The sequence below is a fragment of the Mycteria americana genome, chromosome 5, assembly GCF_035582795.1.
Source record: "Mycteria americana isolate JAX WOST 10 ecotype Jacksonville Zoo and Gardens chromosome 5, USCA_MyAme_1.0, whole genome shotgun sequence".
Taxonomy (NCBI): domain Eukaryota; kingdom Metazoa; phylum Chordata; class Aves; order Ciconiiformes; family Ciconiidae; genus Mycteria; species Mycteria americana.
In genome coordinates this window covers 33,376,286-33,390,133 of record NC_134369.1, presented here as the reverse complement: position 1 = coordinate 33,390,133, position 13,848 = coordinate 33,376,286, and the positions used below count along the sequence as shown (strand labels likewise).

At 41.5% G+C, this 13,848-nt stretch overlaps 1 protein-coding gene across 5 annotated transcripts in view; it reads right to left on the bottom strand.

The window, feature by feature from the left end:
* MIDEAS (mitotic deacetylase associated SANT domain protein) overlaps positions 1–13,848 on the bottom strand; it is a 52,995-nt gene that overhangs the window by 3,602 nt on the left and 35,545 nt on the right. For all 5 annotated transcript variants that reach the window (XM_075502830.1, XM_075502833.1, XM_075502831.1 and 2 more), the window contains 7 exons: positions 11,318–11,638; positions 10,024–10,369; positions 9,486–9,552; positions 4,028–4,170; positions 3,052–3,155; positions 1,615–1,690; positions 333–421 (listed from right to left, as the gene is read on the bottom strand). In XM_075502830.1, the coding sequence (XP_075358945.1) occupies positions 333–421; positions 1,615–1,690; positions 3,052–3,155; positions 4,028–4,170; positions 9,486–9,552; positions 10,024–10,369; positions 11,318–11,638 (1,146 nt within the window). The remainder of the gene's footprint in view (positions 1–332; positions 422–1,614; positions 1,691–3,051; positions 3,156–4,027; positions 4,171–9,485; positions 9,553–10,023; positions 10,370–11,317; positions 11,639–13,848) is intronic.

Genomic DNA, 13,848 nt, shown 5'->3' with positions numbered 1-13,848 from the left:
TATAAGCAAGCCGTTTAAGTTGTACTGGAACATTACCAGCACTCTATAAATACGCCCTGTAGAAGTGATATCTGCAGCGTGGACTAATGGAAGTAATGCAGTAAGTACAAGAGTTAAGTAAACAACAACAGCAAAACAAACACTATTGTTCTAGCTATCTAGTGAGATTTTATGCTGTGCTGGATAATAACATTTCTCTGAAATCTTTTGAGTGCAGGACTTTAATGCTCAATACTGAGGTTTCAGAAAAATCAAGATTGAACTCCCTCTATTAAATGCTCAACAAAGTGTAAGAATGTATCATTGCTGTCATTTTAAAAAAAGTAACTTACAAGCTTTTGGACCAAGAAAAAGTCTTTCTTGTAGATTGCAATGCCTTTGTTGAAAAGTTTTTTTTCAGCAACTTTCCACTTGTCTGATCCTGTAGGGAAAAAAAAAAGTTGTAACTGAAGCCCTTGCAATTTCAAATGTTTACTCTTCCATGTACTTTTTGTTCATGTTTGCCTTAAATAAGACCAACACACACCCAAGGGTGCAGCCTCACATCACACCTAATCCAGCATAACTGCAGACTGCTGTTAAACCCTCCCCTACCGCTGCGCTTCAGCCCTCCTCTCGTCACTTCCGTTGTGTTACGTCCAGTACTCGTCACCACAGGTTAACCCAGTTCAGCTTGCAAAAACCAGTCAATTACATGAACTAAGATGTTTTCCAACAAAACAGCAAGGTGAATAGACACACTTTGTGGTGGCTCAGCCATTAGATTTTATACAAGGGAAACGGAGGGGCAGGAGAACAGGATCTTCTCTTTCAGCAGCAATCCACTGTACTTGAAGATCTATTACATCTCAAATATTCCTACTATCCCAGCACCCTTGCCTCTAATAATAAACACATTTTGGAATCTCCTCCTGCCTTATAGATATGACTCCAGTAATATTTCCCAACCATTACAGTAGGAGTGTGTAATAACGATGAAATGCAATTTCTATGGTTTGTGGTGCCAGCTTATTAGATGTGTCTCTACCACCTTACGCCAGGTCTTTCAGGTGGCTAGGGTCACTCTAGATCACTGAAGTTCGGTGTCATACAGCTGACTATTTTCTAACTAGGTACAAGACTACAAAGGCAGTCTACAGCATTTAAATTTTGCAGAAACATTTGACAGGCATCAGTAGTTGGCTGAGCTTTCCTCAACAAGCTTGAAAACTCTTCCCATAAAACCGCCTCTTAACTCCGCCCTGGAAATCCATGCCAAAGAGGCTGCGGTTCTGAGGTTACCACAGCCTTTCTTGTATGTACTAGCTATCTTTCTGCATTCTCTGTGGCTTAGTGTAAGGGATCACATTCCCTTTTCCCCATAAAAGAAATCAGAACACACACACATGCAAATACGCATATGCACATGTTATGAGAGATGCAGTGTTTCTTACATTGTAAAGTGTCATAATTCACACAGGGAAAATTCCTGGCAAGCCATCATTTGATTTACCAGAGAGAAGAGTGGTCTTTTAATCTTATTGTAATGTTACAGAGTTCCCCTAAAGAGCAGAAAAGGATAGAAAAATTCCTTTATGATAAACAGGCAGCACAGAGTTATTGTGGTTAACAAACCTGTGTAGTGATAATCTGCCAAAGGGTGGGTAGGTGATCGTTCTGGCATCTTCAATAGCAGTTTGGTCAAAGCTCCCTAAGATAAACACAAACAAAATAATTAATTTAATGTTTGGGGTATTTAAAACAAAGATCAGGCAATCGTTAATCCTTTCCTTTCTGGCAAGCTAACTGAAAAGAAGCATAGCACAGTTTAACATTTGGGACAACTTTAAAATCACATTCTTGACTATCCACTGAGTCTTGGGTACCACCAGCACCTCTTCACGTCTCTGCAAATGGACGCTTTCCAACACAACCACCCCGGTATTGGGAGAGAGTTAATTCCATAGACAGAGACCACGCAGTAGTTTCCTCTCATTCACTGAAGGCCTAAGTTACCTACTCACATCCAAAAACGCTGCCCTAAATGATGTCTGTCTTGAACATCCAAGTCATTGTGATCTTATCTCACTTAACTAAGCAATATTTCAAAATAAAACAGAGCAGTCATGTGACCGAAAGATTCCACACAAAAAAAACCCCCTCTCAAGCTGCTTTTTACTTTGCATTTAAACTGGAAGTGCTTTCAAAGTTAGGAGGAAGGAGAGAATGGAGTCGTGCTTCCATTAGCAGTTTAAACCACCTTAAACAGTGAGCTCCTGCTGCCAGGGGCAGCCCTGCTCCTCCCTAATGCCAGCAACAGCATTCACAATGGTGGGCTGGTTCTGGGAACTTACCTAGCAGAAACCTAACACATACACACATAAATTCCTTTTTGCTTGTTCTCTTCTCCAATGCAGGTCAATACGGTCTCACAAGTGTCAGTGCTGGAGCACTACAGGGGATGGGAAACTAGCAGCCAGGCAAAAGTGTGGGATACTCCTGACCACAGGGCTGATTTATGCCAGGTTAAATCAATCGTAGAACTATAAAAGGATGACAGCCCTGTGCCATATGCTACGCTCTGCTCTTTGATATTACCTCCCAGCAGTGACAAAGGGCATTTATTAAAGTGTGTCATGTCTTACAATACTGATACAAAATCAGCAGCACAGCCTTTCTATAGACATGCACAGAGAAGTTAAATGGATCTGCCAAAAGTAAGAGGAGCAAGACACTGCCCTTCATGTCTCAGCTTCAGTCCCAGCCTCTTATTTTTCTTTCCAACATGGTCACCTTCCCAGGAAGACAACATTTAAGACTCATTTAGCAGTCTCAGCTCACTCACCCTGGTAGACTGTCAGTCTGTTTGTTATAAAGCCAAACATGTCAAAGTTGGAAATATGCAAGATAGTAAGTGAACATGGCACTTTAGGGACACCCAAGGGACACTAAACAGTGGGAGCCAGATGCATAGGAAGGAGTTTGCAAGGCTCTCCTCTCATCAAGTGACAGGTTACCTGGCCTTCATTAACAAGTTTGACCACATCAAGGTGAAAAGCTGGGAAGACTCACCAGAATGCTTCCCTTTGCTTCATGTAAGAAATGCAGCGCCAGCTCCTGGTTGGTTCCACCCCCAGGAAAAATGCTTGAACAGGCAGCAGCTAGCAGATTTTCCACTATTTCCACAGAGGTACCAAAAAAATCAGATAAGATTAAAATGGAATTTCCTACAGGATTTGCATCATTAATTAGCTCTTTTGAAGCAAGGCTAGACATAACAGAAAGTAAAACTCTCAGAGAAGTTGAATGTCCTTGCAAATTTATCTGGGTCAAATTTGGACACAAGAATTCATTAGACCGCAAGGTCACACAACATTACTCTGCATGCAGCACTATTTGCACGTGGAGTTTCTTGCAAATCTCCTCCCTCCTATAATGTCTTCCCAATCTCCCTTCACCTCAGAGATTTCCTGAATTCCTCCCTTTACTATATTGTCAATTTCCATTTCACAATATCCTTTTTTCTCTTTCATCAGAAAAATTTCTTCCAAGCCTGCCCACTTCCTCTTGCCTTCGGGATTTATACATGCCACAGCCCATGTGCACCAACAGCAGACAGCTCCCCGAGTCTCCTACTAGCTGCCACAACTCCTGCTTCCTCGTCTTGACTTCCGTCTGCAACTTGATTTTTCTAAAACGCTATTACGTCTAGAACATCCCTTGAAAATACAGAAGTTGAGTGCATGTGGCGTTCAAACGTTAACAAAGACAAGGAAGCTTCACTGAGCAAAAAGCTGCTCTTTGCCTGGCCAGTAACAAATGGTCCCATTTTATCTCAATTAAAAAACCTGATCCTATCAACCTCCCCCCCTGCCACACACAACCTGATAAACAAGTTTTACTCCTAAGACTGTTTTCAAAACCACTCAAACACATCACTTGACTGGCAGCTCTGAGAGATTTTAAATTATGCCTACGGTAGATATGTGGTTACCCCTACTACAACTGTGACAATTCAGTCCCATTTACCAGCCTTCCACATTCTTACCATTCTCTTGGGTGACTTTGTTGGTTTCCAGGTCGCCCCATGGCTGCCACACCAGCTCTGCTTTATGTTCATCAACTGCTGCCAGAGATCTGTCTTGGAGTGATGGGATTTCTGCTTGAAAGCGAGTTCCTACATTTATTCGCCTGCAGAAAAAGTAACAAATAACTGTCAGGCCCCCTTTACATTATCCAGAAAGTCTCCATCTCTGCTAAAAGCACTAATTATGAAGAAACCGAAATGCATCAGGCTCTTGCATACAACATGAACAGCTTTCAGATGTTGTAGGTTACATGAATAAGTATGACTCAAAAGGTGAGAGGTTTTACATCCATTACCAGTTTCCATTGTCTTATCAGCAATGGTTGAAATTGTATGTAAATTAGGATCCCCTAATAACTGCTCAAAGAAGAGTTATTCACTTTCAATAAACACCACTTTTTGAGAGGCTGTCACATGGACTTGTGGCAAGCTTGCTCCTCATGCATAAGATAGGTGAGCCTTTTTTAGTATTAACATTTTGCCAGCCATAACTACAGAATCATAGCATCATTTAGTCTCCAGAAGTCCTTTTCAACCTGTCTGGTCCAACTCCCCATTCAAAGCAGGATCAGTCTCAAAGTTTGGTCCTTTATGATCTTGACACAAACTAGTATCTTCTAGAAACTATTTCTAACAACTGAAACCAAAAATATAAAATAATGAAAGCTGTATTGCTCATTCTGTATCAAAACCAAATCCCATTCTTTTAGCATCAATCCCATACTTTTAGATTCTGAATTAGCGGACAGATTTTTCACAACATGCAATCCACAGAGCACTATACTTCCTTTAAGTCAAGTGCCCGTCCACAGAGATTCTATTCTGTACTAGCAAACAGGATGTTGTGCATGGAGATAGGCAAGAACCACCATTGAAAGACTTGGAGGCCTGGAGGTCTACACCAATAGCACAGCAAGCGGTGAGAGCACGGATGTCCTTTGTCATCGCTCTACATCTCTTACTCCGTGGCAAAATACTCAGAGACACAGCAGTAGCTACACAAACTCAGTGTAAAATATATTGGATAAATCCAAGGACAGCTGTCTAAGTAATGTATCAATTATGTATGCAATTCAGAGGTCCAGAAGAGAGAGCAAAAGAAATGTCCAAACTAAGCTAGCAAAAAGACCCTTCAGAAAACCAAGATATCAGACAACCAGATTATTTGAGAACAGCTGCTGCTCAGTCCACTTAGAATATAATGAAAATCTCCTATCCTGAAATAATATGGCTATGCTTAATGCAAAAATGTTCCTCTCTCAGATGTCAGTCAACTAGCACCATACTGGTAGCTCCTGAAATAGTAAAGGATGGAGAAATAAGCTTTTTTTTTTTTTTTGAGAGAGAGAGAGAGAGAGAGAGTAGATCAGGCAGTGCCTTCAAGATGATTAAACTCTGGAGTTGCTTCATTAGAAAAAAGATAAAACTCCCTGCCCAGGGCAAGGTTTGCTATAATTCTCAAGTCTTGGCTTGGTTCCCCCCCAGCATGAGGGGAAACACAATTACCAGAGAAAAAAGCATGATCTAGTACAATAAGGTATAGTAACAAAAACATCTGAGAAATGCCAGCCTCCAGACTCTTCTGGTCCTTTGATGTTCTGAAATGACACATGCACGTCTATTAGGAAAGCAAGAGTCTGGAAAAGGTGTGGGGAGGCCTTGAAACACCACATATAACCCATTCAAAAACCCAGAGAGATACTAGCAAATGTTCCAATAGGATGTTTTGAAGTCCTAGAAGACTGTGGTGTCAAAGGGAAGGAAGAGGGTATCATTTTCTCTTATGGAAGGGGACGAAGGAAACACCTTCATTCCCTTTTTGCTGCCTAATACATCACTTTGCTATTGTCAGTAAGCATCCGCATCATGAGATGTCATGAGATGGAAAAGCCTGCATTCAAAACAAATGGCTGACTTGAAACACACACAAAAAGAGATTTTACAAACTATTTCTTTTGCATCTATAGCAGATCCAGATCTACTTCCTCACACTTGAAGGGAATGGTTTACAATTCATGTGCGTATAAATGAAGAGATGCAGAAGATAACTACCCTGCACACTTGTTTTTTACTTCATCCACCCATTCAGCAGCAGCTCGACATTGACGGGGTGGGATTCCTACTTGGACAGGCAGAATCTGCTAGATGCACAGACTGATGCTAACTTCCCTCCAGTAGGTGATGACAAGATGACATCCAGCACAACAGATGTAGCAGGAAAGTTTTAGACAGGCTGCCATATACTGTCTGTCATTTTCCCAAACACGCTATTCTCCAATACCTGTCGAAGGTAAAGCGATAGGGACATTACACATCTCGCATCATGGCCGTGGGCAGGGCAGAACTAAAGCGGTTGAAAATGTCCCATCTCTGATGCCCACGGTTGTAACTGTTTCAGGATCTGCTTCTCAAAAGTAATTCAATTTCAAATGCACGCTAAAAGTGGAACCTGCATAGAGAATGAAGAACTCCAAGAAAACGTCAAAGTTTGGTTTTGAGTGTTCTACAGGTACAAAAGTCTGTTAAAACTATAACACTATACAGTTTTCCATTTTTCCTTCACCTGTCTCGATTATCTTGGACAGAAACAGCACAATTCAGACCAAAAATAAAAAGCAAGAGATTTCATTCAAGATTGAGAAGACCTTGCTAAAAAAACAAAGCAAAACAAACACCTTGATTAAGTCCTCCTTTCAGCACACTGTGATGGACTGAAGATTGATGTCAATGTGGAGCCTTCTGCTCACTGTGATTAGTCTCGCTTATTGTTACGGCATGCAGTTTCACAGCAGAGGAAAGAGTAATGGATTCTGATCCACCCTAGAAGGGATGACTGACAGAAAATGACACTTTGCTGTCAACTGGCAACAGATAAAAAGCCTGTTACTGTATTGGGAAATTTGGGAGATTTTGTGTCCCAAGACACAGACTCCTCTGGCCTCACTTGTTGAGAGGGAGAGAAGAAATTGGAAAAGCTGGAGGGAAAGAATGTGGGCTTGAAGGGCTATCAGAAGTTACTTTTTATCCTGAAACTAAACTTAGAATATGGCATCCCTAGGCTATAAAAGCCTAAGAACTAGACCTTGTACCTGCAGTGTCTAAATAAAACCAGATTTCCACTGCAAGAGTTGACCTGAGTAACTTGATCTAATTCGTCCTGCTCTGAGCAAGGGCTTGGACCAGATGACCTCCAGAGGTCCATCCAAGCTATGTTATTCCACAGTTCCTTTACTGATGAAGCCTAGATTTCAGTACAGCAAAAGCCCTTGCCTGTAAGCACCAACAGTGCTCCTGGGACACCCCAGTATACAGCTGAGTGTGGTAACATCCAGAATTGAGAAGGCAATTCACAGCTGACGCACCACAGCTATACTTGAGGCTGAGGGGCAACTTTAAGACTTTGAAGCAACTGAACTGCAAAACCGGTAGGACACAAAGATCTGCGACACCGGCTGCCTATGGTACTACTTCACAAACAGAAGAATTAAGCTTCGTTATCACATTTCCTATTCCAAATCTCTGCAATGAAATGACCTTTTGAAAAGCATTAGCAGAAGGTCTGGCAAAGCACAAGCAATTAAGAACACAGTATCAGGTAATCACAAATTATAGTCAACTTCTGACAGAGTCAAGACTACAAATCAAATTAAACATTTTTCCCTTTAAAAAAAAGTGCTTCCTGCCATATTTCCTTTATAGAAGGTATGTCTACATAACTGACCACAACAGTGCTGCACAAACTAGCTTCAGAGCAGCAAACTGATTACTTTGACAACACAGAATGACACCAGTTTGTTAATTTATCTTGGTTAAAAGTTAAACCTATCTACCTGTGAAAGCATCTGTTCAGTAAGACTTAAGATGATAGCAAGACAACTCTTTGCACATAACTCCCTTTTGGCAATAGGAAGTGAACTTGCATTACTAAGTTACTATGGTTTGAAATTTCCAGCAACAAATTTGAAAATTTTCACACCTGACTAAAATGGCAGCTTACTTTATGTCATTAGCTTCAGCAATTTAAACCAAAAGACTTAACAGCCAAAGCCAATTGCACCATAGAGAGGTCAAAGATCAAGACCTGGGGGGGGGGGGGAACAAAAAATACATGTTCAAGAAGAGGTTCCCCTGGATTGGTGTGCAATGAACCAACAACAAGATGAATTAAGCAATTTTCAAAACAGGTTTAAAAAACACCAAATATGCTTATTTCCATGAATAAGCTCAGTGTAGAAGGGATTTGCAAAGGTGACAAGAATAATCTGGGTTCATTCACAATTGCAATATTTGCTCAGGACAGCCTGCTGCCAAAAGTGCAGAAAACTCAGCTTCAAACAGGAAGGCAGAATGGAAAAAGGGTGAGGAAAAAAAAATGCTCCAGTTCATTTTTAAAATATAAGCCATTTTGGAAGAAAAAGCAAAAGAAGCCTGGTATTTATTTGGGAAGAGTTTGAGTTAAACATCTCAAATGCTACAGGATATGCTGCAGAGTTAGAGCAGAGGTTCCTGACTGCACAGAGTCAGCAATGCAGAGCCATGTGGGTGTGTTTATGCCGTATGAGTGTTTCCATGCCATGCATCTCCATATTTAGATTTCGCAAGAGTTCATTAACCTAGGTATAATAACGAATTGGAACTACTTTGCTGTAGTTCTAGAGCACTGAACTTGAGCTGGTAACACTCCCAGAGGGTTTGCAAGGGCTGGGAGAGACATTTGCTGCTCTGCTTTTTTTGCTACTCTGCTCAGGTTTAGCAGGACTGGCACCAAGCCTAAGCTCATAACTCCAGCTTCGGTATCTCCAAATTGCGTTCCCTAGTGCTGCTGACACATATGTCTGAGCTTTCCCAGCACACAGACAGCTAAGAAGAGTAATGAGGCTTATTAGGTCAGGCCACACACACTGTATGCAACTGGCTGTAGTGCTTTCACGCTGAGCTAGCCCAGGAGGGAGCAAAGTCACGTTCGCAGTTGCGCTGCAGCTAATACACGGATAACCTGCAATCTGACCAGTCCATGTGAGAGCTAACTACATTTTTCCATACTGCGTTCTGGCCTTCCTCTAAAGGAGCATTATTTCCCCACTCTAAAACAAACATACAGCATACAAAGAAGTGTTTGTATACAACAAAACAGGACAGATTCACCTTTAGCTAACCAATAGTATTTCAGCCCAGAGACAGATGAGCAGTAACAGAAAGCAGTTAACATCACCAGAATTACAAGGTGCCTTTGCCCAAACAAACATCCTTTGTCGTATGGAGTAATTTTTAATAAAGACGATTTCTATTTTGAGTCACTAATAAGAATAGCTTTAATGTTTCTAAGAGATACATCAACTATACAGGGAGCAGGTTGAAGGTTTAGGAGGAAGAAAAGAAGCGCGTTTACTACCAGGCTAAGAACCTCCTGGGTACTTACGGTTCAATGCTGACCGGGGTGGCTTCCCCCACTACCGTAAGAACAGGAGGGGTAACTTCTGAACTATCTGCAAGGAAAAGAAAGAACTGCTCAGACAGCTCATCTTTGCATTTGAGATACAGTCTTCACACAGCTTGTACATCTATCAGAGCTATCCATCTCCCAAAAAAAGGTACCCATACGCTAACGGAGTTTAAGATGACCAAGAACTTACCTTCCAGTCACCATCTACATCTTCGTAATAACTATTTACTGTCCCCTCAGTTCAAGATAATGACAAGCTATTATAGAGGAAGAACTGTCTTTTCCATTCCTAAGAACGTCAGTAGGGGGTGTTGCAGATTACTTGTGAATGCATCTTAACATGCATGCCTAGATGGAAGCAACACTGCATTTCCTCCATCCCAGCTCCCCAGATGATCACAAAGAAGTCCCAGCTCCACATAACCACACCTCCTAAAGTCATGATCTTCCTCCTATTACGCCACCGTTCCTAATCATAAACTAGCCAAGAAAGGAAGGATAAAGTAGAACTTACTTGATCTAAGCAGAGTTCTGTGAGCACTTTTAGGAGTCATTGGAGGTGGCACCGAATGACCAGTTGAAGAGAGGATAGCATTAAAATATAGCCCAGACCCTTCTCTCACTGGACTAAGAATTGGTGGAGGAGTGTAAGGAGGTAGCTCAAAGTTCCTATCCGAAGGATGATCCGCCAGACGGACAGGGGACCGTAAGTGGCTCTGATACGGAGTAATGTTAGAATAAACAGGTGGTGCAATAAAGGTGCCAGCTTTTGGTGGTATGAAGAGTGGCTCAGGTCTTGGCCGCTGCTTTGGTTTCCGGGCAAAGCCCTCTGCTTCATCCTTTGGAACAGCATCTTCATGCTATTAGAAAAACATTACACACTTAATGTCATTTTAAAACCTCAGGTCATTTGAAAAACTTCAGTGAGATGACAACATTCTTACAGGGCAGTTGGAGAGTGTCTCAACAATTAGCACAAAGGGAAAGAGGGAGGAAGAAGATGGGGAATGGAAGGGACACAAGAGCTATTAGGAAGCAACACTAGCTCTGAGTGCTTATGAAGTTATATTTTACAAGAACTACACATATGTCTTGGTCCAACCTTTGGTTGGAAAGATAATGACCTCACGGTAGCTTTAAAAGAGGACATAAGTATAGCAGAACCCTGGTACAGATGCACGGTGACACCAAACAGCGATAAGAGAACAGAAGACAATATAACAATATTGTCTTAGATGGTCAAGCATTTAAATGCAGAGAAACCTCCCTATAGATGCCTGCCATTTCTCTGGTATCTGAACGTTCTATTGTACTTCTGAATAGAAGAGACACAAAAATCCAAAACCACTCAACAGCACCACACTGAAGGGGAACACAGAAGTACTGACCTTCAGAAACTCATTAAGAGATTTCAATTCCATGAGAATAAATCTTCACTTTGGATTTTATTCATATACAGAGATATGTGCACTACTCACAATTTATTATTATCTATGTATGTATGGAGAAAGCACTCTTTACTCAGACAGACTATTTATTCTAGTGTTATTGACCATCTGGCTTTATTCACTGTTTAGTAGTGGGGCATTGCTTGGCTGTACTAGCATTAGCTGTAGGTCATGAAAAGCCAGTGATGCCCAAATATTTGGCAATTTTATAATGAAAAAAATCCACAGTCCCCAGAAATACATCCATTCCAAGTTCAAGCCTTGAGATCAAACTACTTTAACAGAAAAGCTTATGGATAAAAACTATGTAATTAAATCTAACAGATTTGGCTCATCTTTGGTTTCTTAGTCTATCCATACCTGATTTGAGGTTTCCATGTTAGTATTACGATTAGATCGCCTCCGAGTGACTATCACAGAAGGCTTGCGTTCACAAGGAGCTCGATCATTTGTTTGGCCTCTCTGGAGCTTTCCTTCCTCAGACTTTTCCTTTCCAAGGCTCTGCAAGTCAATTTTTCTCACTGGCACAGACACAGGAATGATAAGAGGCATGAGGCTGTTATCCTCCCGGGCTCTTTTTGGGGCTGGTGAAGAACTGGCAAATTCCACAACACTTTTTGCAGCTGTAGGTCCTGGAGCTGCTATCAGCACAGTCGTCTTCTCTTCCGAAGTATCCAGTTCCTGAGAAGAAAAATAGATTCCTTAAAAGTTCTGTAGTATTTACATAATAAATTGGATTATATCTTTCAGTGTAGTATATCAAGCTTCTCAATGCAATTTACAAGCTGAAATGGATTTGGAAAAGTGCTACTGGAAGAAAAAGAATACTTCACAAAAGTGTTACCAAAATTTCTTAGAATTACTTGAGGACTGCCTGAAGTCTCAACTGCTAGAATATTTGTATACATCATTCTTAAGTATCATTTCACTACCTATGGTGCGACATTTTATCTTCCAGATGAATTTGTGCCCTGCCATATAACTTCCAACAAAGGTTCTTCATTTTTAGTAATGATCATAAGCTGCAGGTTATTAATTTTAAACATTGGACTTAGGCTCCAGGAAAGACTGAACCATGACAATCTTAATTAAATCTCTCATACAAAAAACAGAGCTAGCTTTTTGCTGCATTTTTTCTGATTTACATGACTGAGGCAACTTTCCTTATGATAACTGGAGCCTTTGAAGTTTGTTGTCTAACCAGCCTTGATCCTGAAGGACTTTTACTCAGCAGAATCAACAAGGCATAACTGCACTTTTTGCACTGGCATTACAGTTTCCATGTCTCTGCTTTCTTTTACTCATGGAAACCCTAGAAAATTGAGCTCCAAGGAGATGGGAATGGAGGATGAGTTACCAAATAAACACATGGATACTGTAACCCCAAATGGCTTCAGGTACTGCTAGAGAAGTGATTTCTAGTCCTTCACATGACTATCCACATGTTCATTCCACTCTCAATTCAGAAGCAGTTGCCAGCTCACTTAGAAGCCAGATGTTAAAGTACAACTTCCAAAACACCTCTCTTGGGGATGTAAAAGGCCTTCTTGAGCTCTCATAAAGTGCCGTCTGGAAGCTGTAAAAGATGCTCCTTTTGGTGTTTCAGAACTTCTCTCTAACTTAGAGCTCTGTTTGGAAAGCCTTTGGATAGGATTAGGTAGGCAAACTCATCCTCCATCAGAGCCACAATCTACTGAGGAATCCACCTGAACAGCCGTGTTTTGTAGGTGGAAACTAAAGCACATTATCTCTCAAGTATGGCAAGAGATCTCCAACCTGGACTTCCAAAATTTTGCAGAGATTTACTGAAGTCCTCAAAAAGAATCTATTGTGTGCCATTAAGAATACCTGATTCTGATTAAAAAGCTAGCATAAGCAGGTTCTGTCACAAGGATTTAGACACACCCCCTCCAGTCATCTCACTGTGGTCATAGATCAAGAAAGCTGGCTTCACTGATAAGCGAGGGAACATGCTCCAGCTGGCCCATGAAGAGTCAACCCGTGACAGCTAGAAGGACACTAGACTGAAGTCCCACTTTGATACTATATTTATATTGAGGGAAGCGCAAACTGTATTGTCACAAGATGCATCCGTCAGAGCCTGGAGTTAGGGCTCTGGCCTCTCTCCAAATGAGAGTCCTGGAAATTTGTGTTGCTTTTAAGAGCAAACAGGTCCACTCCGAAACACTAACCCTTCAAAAAAAGCTAGGTTCCAAGCTTGAGCAAATAAAATCAATCATATCAAGAAGATTTAGGACTGCGTCCTTCCAAGACCTTTTATTAGAGTAAGGCTAAGCGTGCACAGAAAGGTTTATCCTGTAAGTGACACTGCAGTTTAGAATTCTGACTACTTCTTCACAGAGGCTGGAGATATCTGCCCCCACCATGCAACGATGAAACGCACAACTGAAAAGTCACAATTGGCATCAGCTGCCCCAGATAGCGCTGCAGGAGGAATTAAGGAGCTCTGAGGACCTCCCTTCACTCCAGGCTGGTGAACCTGTACTTCACACCTGTACTTTCCCATGAGACTACCAATTTTGGATTTGGAGGGCATTCATCATGCTGACAGATATGTCACTAGGGACCACTACCTCTAGATGTTAAGGGCCTCTTGTAAATTTTTGTAGCCTCCCTCCACTACTTCAGGAAAGAGAGACTAACAAGGATGCCTTTTTAAACATATAAACAGGTCATCTACTGGAAACAGATGCCTACTTCCACTAGTCCTGCCCATACCTGAAGCAGCAGCTCACATGTGGCTGCATGCTGCTATACGTGGGCCTCCATTCATCAGGGAAATTTATGCTGTTATTGCCTTATTACTGAAGCCTAGTTAAACACCTGGGATAGCTCTGGGGTCATCTTCTGGCAGCGAGATCCACAACAGA